This window comes from Trachypithecus francoisi, unplaced genomic scaffold (assembly GCF_009764315.1).
Source record: "Trachypithecus francoisi isolate TF-2019V2 unplaced genomic scaffold, Tfra_2.0 Lachesis_group6, whole genome shotgun sequence".
NCBI lineage: Eukaryota > Metazoa > Chordata > Mammalia > Primates > Cercopithecidae > Trachypithecus > Trachypithecus francoisi.
This window is the reverse complement of record NW_022681471.1, coordinates 88,464,349-88,475,414: the sequence shown is the minus strand read 5'-3', so window position 1 is coordinate 88,475,414 and position 11,066 is coordinate 88,464,349. Positions and strand designations below refer to the sequence as shown.

General features: G+C 51.1%; 1 protein-coding gene across 1 annotated transcript in view; it reads right to left on the bottom strand.

The window, feature by feature from the left end:
* Nucleotides 1-5,994: 5,994 nt before the first annotated feature.
* GATA1 (GATA binding protein 1) overlaps nt 5,995-11,066 on the bottom strand; it is a 5,402-nt gene continuing 330 nt past the window's right edge. Inside the window, 10 exon segments of the mRNA XM_033201484.1 lie at nt 5,995-6,284; nt 6,287-6,362; nt 6,364-6,513; nt 6,974-7,099; nt 7,788-7,933; nt 8,034-8,099; nt 8,102-8,196; nt 8,198-8,344; nt 8,346-8,406; nt 8,922-9,163. Coding sequence (XP_033057375.1) covers nt 6,142-6,284; nt 6,287-6,362; nt 6,364-6,513; nt 6,974-7,099; nt 7,788-7,933; nt 8,034-8,099; nt 8,102-8,196; nt 8,198-8,344; nt 8,346-8,406; nt 8,922-9,141 — 1,230 coding nt within the window. The 5' untranslated portion in view covers nt 9,142-9,163 and the 3' untranslated portion in view covers nt 5,995-6,141.

Sequence of the window (11,066 nt, the reverse complement as noted above, 5' to 3'; positions counted from 1 at the left end):
TGGCATTTTCTTTTTTTCTCTCTATTTTTAAAACACAACTTAAAAATGTAAACAGCCCACAGTCGGCTTTGGCTTGAATGCCGTAGTTTGCCGGTCTGTGCTGTAGTGTCAGGCCTTGGTCGTCTCTATCTGGCTGGGATTCTTTTACAGGATTGAGGGTAGGGGCCTTTTTTCCTTTTGTGTGAGGTGCGTGAGGACAGGGATTCATGGGCAGGGTCAGGTCACTTCTAGTGTACCTCTGGTGGGTCATTTCAAATGTGCCCTCTGATCCTCTTGATCAGACAGTGAGGACAGGGATTCCAGGGATTCCTATGGTTCTATATTATTGTTCCTTTACTGAATCAGGCAGGGGCTAGAGAGCTCCAGACTATGGGTTCCTGTTCCTGTACAAGTTCAGGATTAAGCTTTTTTTTTTTTTTTTTTCTGAGACGGGACAGGGTCTCATGCTATTGTCTAGGCTGGAGTGCAGTGGTGTGAACACGGCTCACTGCAGCTTCAACTCTTGGGCTCAAGCTATCTTCCCACCTCAGCCTCCCAAGTGCTGGGACTACAAGTGCATGCAAACATGCCTGCCTATTTTTTTTTTTCTTTATAGAGATGGGGTCTTGCCATGTTGCCCAAGCTGGTCTCAAACTCCTGGGCTCAAGCAGTCTGCCCGCTTCAGCTTCCAAAGTGCGGGATTACAGGTGTGAGCCACTGTTCGGGGCCAGGATGGGGCTTCTTAGACCTATGTTATGACAGCTTCCTACAAAGAGATCCAGGTGGGCCAGTACTGAGTCACAGGTGTTTCTGTATAGGTTCAGAGTTGTGTTCATATAGATAGTAAGATCAAGTGTGTAGATTTCAGTCAAGGGGTTATTACTGGCCAGGCAGAATGGCTCACACCTGTAATCCAGCACTTCAGGAGGCCGAGGAGGGCAGATTGCTTGAGCTCAGGAGTTCGAGACCAGCTGGGCAACATACGAAACCCTGTCTCAATAAAAAACACAAAAATTAGCTGGGTGTGGTGGTGTGCATGTGTAGTCCCAGCTACTTGGGAGGTTGAGGTGGGAGGATCGCTTGAGCCTGGGAGGGGAGGCAGAAGTTGTTGTGAGCAGAGATTGTGCCACTGCACTCCATCCGGTAATAGAGTGAGATCCTGTCTAAAAAAAAAAAAAAAAAAAAAGATTACTGGCCAGGCATGGTGGCTCATGCCTGTAATCTCAGCACTTTGAGAGGCCTAGGTGGGCAGATATTTGAGGTCAGGAATTTGAGACCAGCTGGGCCAACATGGTGAAACCCGTCTTTACCAAAAATACAAAGATTAGCCGGGCGTGGTGGCACACCTGTAATCCCAGCTACTCAGGAGGCTGAGGCAGGAGGTCTGGGAGGCGGAGGTTGCAGTGAACCAAGATTGTGCCACTGCACTCCAGCCTGGGCGACTCTGTCTCAAAAAAAAAAAAAAAGAGAGAGATTATTATTAATTAGGCTAATTATCCTAGCTGCTGTAACCCAGAATTTCAGGGGCTTAACAAATAAATGTTTATTATTGCTCATTCAAAAGCAATCTGAATATTTACTACTGTTCATTCATGGACCCAGGCAACTCTATTGTGTGACTCTGTCCTCCTTTAGGTCCTTGGAGTTAGTCGGTTTTCAGTTGGTAGTCAGAGGAAAGAGAGAAAATGGAGGATTGCATGAGAGATTTTTATGGGCCAGGCCTGGAATTGGTATATGTCACTTCTGCTCATACTCCATTGGTCAGAACTCGTCTTGTGCCCATATCTATCAGCAGGGGAGGTTGGAAGAGGTAGAGTGAGCTCAGGAAGAACAGGAACAGGTTTCAATGAGCTTATAGCAGTGTCTGCTATAGGGTTCCATAGACCCCACAGACCTATGCTGTCCTATATGGTAGCTCCTAGCCACATGCAGCTACTGCTCTTGAAATGTGGCCAGTCCAACTTGAGATGATATACTATAAATGTGAAATGTACACCAGATCATGAAACTCAGTATAAAAGTTTATAATAGTCAGTAATTTTTATATTGTCAATCAATATAATTTTATATTGATTACATGTTGAAATAATAATATTTGAATAGATTGGGTAAAGTTAAATATATTGATATTATTAACAATAATTTTATCCGTTTTTTTTCTCTTTTTAGTGTGGCTACATTGAAAATATAAAATTAACCATGTGATTCACATATTTCTATTGCACAGCACTGCTATAGAAAGTTCTCTTTAAAGCATTGAGACAGGGACTCTTACTGTGTAGGGGTAGCAGCATCTCGGGTCAGGTTAGTGTTTCCTGTCTGGGGTCAGAGAATGATTCTGTTACCTGGTAAGGCAAGTTTGCAGGGAAATACAAGGTTGGAGACATTGTAAAGTGAGAGGGAAAGCTGTGAAGGCATTTTCTTCCCATACAGATTAAGGTTAGGTGTTCCTTTTGAGCCAAGAGAGTGGTTTTCTGTAGACGGCCAGGCCAGAGGATCACAGCATACTCAGGCCAGGTATTTCTGTCCAGGATCAGAGCTGTGTTACTAGAGAGAGACAGATCAGGTGATTCCATTGGGGGTTAGGCCAGGGGTTCCTGTGCAGTCTCCAGGCAGGTATTCATGGTGATTCTGATTATGGGTTTTTCAAGTTCAGAACAGAGGTTCCTCTACAGTGTAGAGGTTTTTTATACTGGTTCATTCTTTGGATTACTCTAAAGAGGCAAATCAAAGGTTCCTGTTGAGTGTAAGGGCAGGATTTTCTGTGCCAGCTTAGGACACAGGTTCCTGCTGGGGGTCATAGAGGTTCCTGTGCGGGGTCAGGACAAAGATCCTGTGTGTAGTTAGGACACTGCCCCTTCAGAGATTCAGGTTGGTGTTTCTTCTGTTGGGTCAGGGCAGTGGTTCCTGTACAGGGTGCAAGTGGGCTTCTAGGACAAGGCCAGGGAAAAGGCTGTTATAGAGAATCACATTAGACTTCCTGTTCAGGATCAGCAGTGTATTTCCGGGGAGTGAAGCTAGGAGTTCCTATAAAGATCAGAGATCCTGTAATTCCTATGAGATCAGAGATTCCTGTAAATGACAGAGATTCCTGTAAATAAATTACTGTAAAAGTAAAGGATTTCTGTTGAGGTTCAGGACAAAGGCTTTCTGCAGAGACCGGTCAGAGTTCCGGTACAGTTTTAGGGTCAGGCTTCCTGTAGAGCGGTGGTCTCCAACCTTTTTGGCACCAGGGACCAGTTTTGTGGAAGACAGTCTTTCCACGGATGGTGGGGGATGATTTGGGGATGAAATTGTTCCACCTCAGATCATCAGGCATTAGTTAAGAGTCTCATAAGGAGTGTGCAACCTAGATTCCTCGCATGCACAGTTCACAATAAGGTTCGTGCTCCTATGAGAATGTAATGCCACTGCTGATCTGACAGGAGGCGGAGCTTAGGTGGTAATGCTTGCTTGCCTGCTGCCCATCTCCTGCTGTGTGGACCAGTTCCTAATGGGCCATGGACCGGTACCAGTCCATGGCCTGGGGATTGGGAACCCCTGCTGTAGAGGATTAGGGTAGTGGAACTAATGCAAGGTAAGGACCGGGAGCCTCATGCAGCATCAGTAAATGCCACCCATATAGTGAGAAGGGGGGGGTCCTGTATCAGGTGAGGCCATAGGTGTCTGTATAGGCTGAGGTCAGGGCTTAAAGTAAATGGTCAAGACAGGCATTCCTGCCGTAAGGTCAGGAAGTGGTTTTCTATACAAGTTTAAGACTGAGGTTCATGTAGAGAGTTGGATCATGGGTTCCTGTGGACTCTACAGGATAGGGTGTGAGATCACGGATTGTTGTGCAGGGCAATGTCAGGGATCATTGTCACCAATGAAGGCAAGAGGTTCCACACACAGTTGGGGTTCTTGAAGAGGTTGAGGACAGGGATTTCTGTAAATACAGAGCTGGGTTCATGGTTTACTACTCAGTTTATTGTGAGTGAGGTGTTTTTAAAATGCTACCTGGAGGACAGGACTGCAGCAGTGTGAGGACAAAGGTAGTCCTGTCTGAGGTCAATACAGGATTTGTATAGGGAGACTGGGGCTTGTGTGGATGGTCAGGACAAGCTCGTTCCTGTCCAAGATGTGCAGGGGCTTCCTTACAGCTTAGTTCAGACGTCTCCAGCTGGGGTTAGGCAGAGGTTCTTACTATCCAAGGGCTGGCATTCCTGTACAGGATCAGGATGGGTTTCCTGTCGATAATTAGATGAAGGGTTCCCCTAGAGCTTCAGAGCTAGTCTTCTGTACCAGGCTTGGAGAGCTATACTTATGGGGGTGAGGCCCAGGGTTCCTGAACAAGGTGGGGCCAGGCATGTGTCCAGCACAGGTTCTGAGAGGGGTTTTTAGAGGATGGGGCCTCCTGCAGGGTGTGAGGGCTGGGCTTCTGAGGGGAGGCCAGACACATGTCTTTTATGGGATCAGGGCTGTTGTGGACAATGCCCACAATGAGCACAGACGACTCCTGTGATTCTGCAGCAGGCTACTCAGTGGAGCTGGCATGTCCACTAGCTGATGGATGGGCTGGTGTTCTGTGGAGGACAACTGTTTACCTATAATATGGTCAGGACCTATGGGTCCCTGCAACCCCCATATCCAGGGCTCTAGGGGAGAAGCCATAAAGAGCAGTTAAGTGTGGGCAGCACTTATTTGCTGGGCTGGGGGTGTCACCCCATCCGAAATCCGCTCTTTAAACTTGGTGGTCAGGGTAAGTTACTCATCAGTTCTGGGCCTCACTCTTCCATTAGTGAAATGAGTATGGGTATATCATCCTTAGAATATTTGTTTCAGGCACTAATGAACTCAAGCAACTGGAGCCTCCCAGCCTGCTGCCCGACCCACAGTGAGCCCTCAGGAAAGGGTGCTGCTGCTGGCTGTGGGGAGTGACTGAGCACATGGACCCCAGGCCAGACTGCCCTGCTGGGCCCCTTGCCACCGGCTGTGTGGCCTCCATTGAACCACTTAAGCAGTCTGCCTTAGGATGTCCCCTGACCCAGAGTATGCTCTTGTGTGTTTGTGAAATTGAGGAACAGACTCACTGTGGGGAGAGCAGCTCACCCAGGTGAGTGGGAGTGTTGGGGAGGGGGTTGGCACTGTGTGGAGGCGCCCCACCTACTGAGGTTGAAACCACCTCCAGGGGCTGCTTTGTCCCCCTAATCTCCCCCTCTCATTCTCTACCATTTCCCACAGGGCTGCAGGCCGAGCTGGGCTGAGCAAGGTAAGACCCATCCAACAGGAAGACCCACAGACAACCCCGCGCCCCAGCACTGGCCTCTGACCTTGCCAGCTACCATTCCAGCTCCACCCTTCTCCTCATTCCTTTCCTAAACGTGTCTTTTGTCCCTTGGAAGAGAGTCCCTAACTTACACCCTCTGAAACTCTGCCTGTTGAGACCTCCACAAACAAATGTACACAGAGCTGCTCACATTGTCGGTCACTCAGAGACACTGTGACATGGCACATGCCACACTTAATGCACACACATGCACACTCACGCCCATGCACAGGGACTTGCGGCGATATATGGCCATTGCCAGACCCAAAACATCCTGACACACCTTCTTGTTCAACATTCCAAGACTCTTTATCAGATTCTGTGCCCACCATGTATGCTGTCATGCTGTCTCAAAGGTCCCCCAGCGTTGTGCCCAGCCGCACGACCACAGCCCTGCACACCTTCTATCACCTGCTCCATCACACACACTTCCAGTGTGCTCATACAGTCACATGGCACCACCCCCACCGTCAGCAGGCCCTGCATGCCTCTTACCATACATATGGAACCACCGGACATTTCACAAAAAGTTTCACATAGACTGTTCCAATCACACAACATAAACCTTGGTCACAAAGTGTCACGTGTGCCACCTCAGCCAGCCTCACATGGTCACACGTTGCAGGCAGGCACTGTCATCAGAAAGCCACAGGCGTTGCTACACACTCTACCTGGCTCTGCTGTCCAGCCACACACAGACACACCCCCAATTTCAGGACTTTGATGGTTTTATTTTACAAAAGCTTTGAAGGTTCAGGCCATGGGGTGCCTAGGGCCCAGAGACTTGGGTTGTCCAGACTGCTGACTACAAGAGGAAGAGGACACCACCCCTCCTTTGGAGGCCGTGCTCTGTGCCCTCACGAGCTGAGCGGAGCCACCACAGTAGCGCTGGTGGTGGGGGGCATGGGGCCTGTGGGGAAGGAGCCTGTGGGTGAGCCCAGCAGGGATCCAGGGAAAGGCATGAGGTGGCTAACAGGCCCTGACAGCACCACAGGGCCCAGCCTTGGTAGAGATGGGCAGTACCTGGGGGGCCCAGTGTCAGGCCTGAAGCCACCTCCCCACAATTCCCGCTACCACTGGCCCCCAGCCACTACCATAAAGCCACCAGCTGGTCCTTCGGCTGCTCCTGTGCCTCCCAGACTGGAGCCCCGTTTCTTTTTCCCTTTTCCAGATGCCTTGCGGTTTCGAGTCTGAATACCATCCTTCCGCATGGTCAGTGGCCGTTTCACCTGCCAAAAGGGAGGCTGTGGGTGTCCCCAACTCCAGACCTTTGCATCTCTGTGTCTCAACCAGGGATATCCTCTCTACCCCACTTCCTTCAGGGTAAGATATTTTGGGGTGCAGAGATTGTCTTAAGGAATCCTGAGGTTGTGAGACCCTGCTTGGGAAAGCCTCCAAGGCTGATAGGAGCTGCCCAAGGTCTAGGACAGGGGTGTGGACATTAACTGATGCCTGGAAGTAGGGGAGAGGAGAGGAGGGTGAGGAGGAAGGAATGGAGAAGGAAGGAGGGGGGTAATAACAGAGAAGGGGAAAGTAGAAGAGATGAGGGAAGGGGGGAAGGAGGGAAAGGAAGGAAAGATGAAAGAGGGTTGTGGGGAAAGAGAGAAGGTGGAACAGGAACAGAGTCCGGGGCAGTGTGGCATGAAGACAAGGAAAGCAGAGGGGTGGCTCCAAGGGGCAGGGTGTCACCTGGTGTAGCTTGTAGTAGAGGCCGCAGGCATTGCACACGGGGTCCCCACTGGCATTTCTCCGCCACAGTGTCGTGGTGGTCGTCTGGCAATTGGTGCACTGAGTACCTGCCCGTTTGCTGACAATCTAGGGGACGACAGGATGTGAGATCAGTGCCCTGGGAATGTGGAAGTGGGGGTAAGAGGCTCATAGGGGATGTCAGGAGGACCCAAGAAGTGAGGGTCAGGTTGAAGGTAGGGTTTTGTGTACAAGGTGATGCCTGAGGATTCTGTATGAGGCCAGTACAGGGATTCCTGTCTGGTATAAGGTTCTTTTGTTCTGTATTCTATGGGGGACTACATTGGTGGTTCTCAGCTTTGGCTGTGTATCAGAATCACTTGGGGAGCTAAAATACCTGATGCCCAGGCAGCACCCCAGTCCAATTCCATCAGCACATCTGGGAGAAGGACCTGGGGTGATTGGCAGTGTGAAGCCAAGGACGAAAACACTGGTGTACAGGGTGAGGACAAAGGTTTCTGTTTGAAGCCTATAAGGGTAGTTGAGGATAGGAGCTTCTATCGATCTGGTTCCTGTACAGGGAAGGGCGGGAGTTCTTATGCAGGGTAAGGGCAAGGATTTCCATACGGAATGAAATTTTCCTGTGTAGGATGAAGGCAAGGGTTTCCATGTGATATTGGGACCGGGGTTCCCGTACAGGTGGCCTGCAGTAGCTCCTGTAACATGAGAACACATTCCTATACAATGAGAATAGGTGGCTTGTACAGGATGAGGACAGGGGTTCCTGTGTATATGGTGAAGCAGGTCTGTGTCTTACCAGGCGCTTCTTGGGCCGGATGAGGGGCCTATTCTGCCCATTCATCTTGTGATAGAGGCCGCAGGCATTGCATAGATAGTGGCCTGTCCTGTCCCTCCGCCACAGTGGAGTGGCTGTTGCTCCGCAGTTGACACACTCCCTGGCCTCTGGTGGGGTGAAGAGGAGAAGGGGGGCTAGGCTTAGCTCAGCTTTACTTTGGGCCACCCTTCCCACCTCAACTTCCCTGTCCTTTTTTGAGTTTCTCACCACAGGGAGGCAGGGGCAGAGTTCCACGAAGCTTGGGAGAGGAATAAGCTGCTGAACTGAGGGGCTTCCGGTGGGGAGAAAGAAGGTACTGGAAAAGTCAGGGCCCCCATAAGCACTATTGGGGACAGGGAGTGATGAAGGCAGTGCAGGCCCCGGGTCAAGAGGTCTGGCTCAGCCGCTCTGTCTTCAAAGTCTCCAGGAAGCTGGTGCTGCCTTTTCCATCTGGATCTTCCGCTGCCTGGGGAGGTGAGTCCTCGCGGGTGGGACACACAGTTGAGGCAGGGTAGAGCCCCGTCTTGCCGTAGGCCCCTGGCATATGGTGAGCCCCCTGGGATCCCCTCCATACAGTTGAGCAATGGGTACACCTGAAAGACTGTTGGGGGGCAGGTAGGGACAGAGGAAAGAAGAGTCAAAATCAGTCTAGGGTCAGCCCACGTCAGGGTGCAGTGGTTCCCGGCACCCCCAACATGGTGGCCAAGTTCCCAGCTTTTCCACAGGCTGCCAGAACAGCTGCTGGCCATTGGATGCTTCCTGGATCCTGACCCCCACTGGTCAGTGTGGCCTCTGCAATAACCTATGACCATTTCCAAGTGGACTTTTGAGGATGACTGTTGGGATTTGGAGCTCCACAGATCACTCAACAACTAGGGCAACCACCACATACTTCCAATATTGCCTTTCAGTGTGGTCGCCCCAATGTGGCAGGTTGAGGAGCATTGGAATTCCCAGGTCTGCCCTTAACTAGGGAAAGTGGTCGGCACATCCATTTGAGAAGCTTCCAGCCACTTCTGAGATATCCTCTCAGTGGTACTCTGACCTAGCCAAGGATCTCCATGGCAACCCCAACAGCACTCAGCCAATGCCAAGACAGCCACCCAATGGAGTTACCTGGGGAGTGTCTGTAGGCCTCAGCGTCCCTGTAGTAGGCCAGCGCTGCAGCTGCAGCGGTGGCTGTGCTTGGGGCAGTGGAGGAAGATGCTGCATCCAAGCCCTCAGGCCCAGAGGGGAAGAAAACCCCTGATTCTGGCGTGGAGGATACCAGAGCAGGATCCACAAACTGGGGGAGGGGCTCTGAGGTCCCCAGGGCCCCCAGGCCAGGGAACTCCATGGAGCCTCTGGGGGTTAACCTGCAAAGACAGAAGGGTCCTCAGACACAGAAATCCTCTGTCCTTCACCTCCTTTCACCTGCTCCTCTTCCCTCCTTCCCCCTTCTCCCACTCCATCACCTCAGTTTCCATATTCCTCCTTCCCACCTCCCATTCCCCTCCTCCTCCTCACCTTAGTCTCCCCTCTCCTTCCCCTCCTTCTCTTCCTCCCTCCCCTTTTCCCTCCTGCATTTCCCCCTTCCACTCCTGTGTGCCCCTCCTTTCATCTTCCTCCTCATTCTCCCCATCTTGCCCTGTTTGTCTTTCCTCTCCTCCCTCCTCTCGCTCTTCCTCCACTTTCATCTGCTCCTACCTCTCCCTTCTTCCTTCCATTCTCTTCCTCCCCCTCTTCCCTTTTCCCCTCTTTCTCCATCTCTCTTCTTCCCATCCTTCTTTTCCCCCTTTCCCCCACTTCCTTCTCTTTCCACTCTTTTCTCATTCCCTCTCCTACTTCTTTTTTCTTCTCCACCTTTTCTTCTTTCCTCATTGACCTCCTCCTTTTCCTTTCCTGTTTACCCTCTTCCTTGTCCTCCTCTTTTTGTCTTCATTCTCCTTTTATATCTTCCCCACACACCTTATCTCCCTCTCCCCCATCTGCACACACCACTTTTGTTTTTTGAGGCAGGGTCTCCTCTGTTGCCAGGCTGGAGTGCAGTGGCATGATCTCGGCTCACTACACCCACTGCCTCCCAGAACGCAAGGATCCTCCTGCCTCACCTCCTAAGTAACTGGAACTACAGGTGTGTGTCACCACGCCTGGCTAGTTTTTTTTTTTTTTGTAGAGATGCGGTATAACTATGTTGCCCAGGCTGGTCTTGAACTCCTGGCCTCAAGTGATCTTCCCACCTCAGCCTCCCAAAGTACTGGGATTACAGGTGTGAGCCACCATGTTCGGCCTCTCTTCCCCTGTCTACATCTACTCTCCACTCCTTTCTCCTACTACTCATTTTCTCCTTCCCCTCCATTTTCTTCATCCTTCTCCTCTCTCCCTTTTCTGTTCATCTTTTTCTCCCTTTCCCCATCTCCTCTCCTCCCCTCCTCCACTTCCTCTTATTCTCCCCATCCCCCCATCCTTTCTTCCCTCCCCCTCTAGAAGAGTCTGGGTGAGGGTGGGATGGGGTGCAGGACCAGAGTCCCTTGAGCCTCTTGGTCACTTCCCCCAGTACTTTGGGGTTCACCATCCTCTGCTCCCCAACTTCATCCCTATCTGTTGTATCTTGCCCTCTAACTTTCTCAGAAACCCCATGGTTTCCGGGCTTGACTCCCTCCTCCCTCCACCTCCGTTGCATCTACAGACAGAAGGCCCCCTTAGTTCCTCCGTACTTCTCGGTGTGGGGGGGTCAGTACCCCCCACTGCTTATCTCTGCCTTCCCGCCCAACTTTTGAAATCACCCCAAGGCCACTGACTTCCTCTGAAGAGGGTGACAGGGGGAGGTACCTTACCGGTACCCTCTCCCCTTGGGAGGCCCACCATAGTTCTGCTTTCAGGCTCTTTCAGTTCCCAGCCTCAGTTTCCCCATCTGCTGTATTGGGAGTGGTTATGGGCTGCGGCTGTGAGCTGAGACTTGTGGGATGGCCCTTTGCCTCTGTTTTGCCTTGTTTGTCTCTGTCGTCTAGCTCTCCACCTCTCTGTCCCCCAGGGCTCTTTCCCTGACTCTGTTTCCTCTCAAGTCTGACTCTGTAGCTCCCCCCCGCTTTCTGTGTTTCTATGATATAACTTGTCTTGTCTTCTCCTTTTGTGCTTTTTTTTTTTTTTTTTTTTGAGACAGAGTCTCATCTGTCACCCAGGCTGGCGTGCAGTGGTGCGATCTCGGCTCACTGCAACCTCAGCCTCCTAGGTTCAAGTGATTCTCATGCCTCAGCCTCCCTAGTAGCTGGGATTACCGCA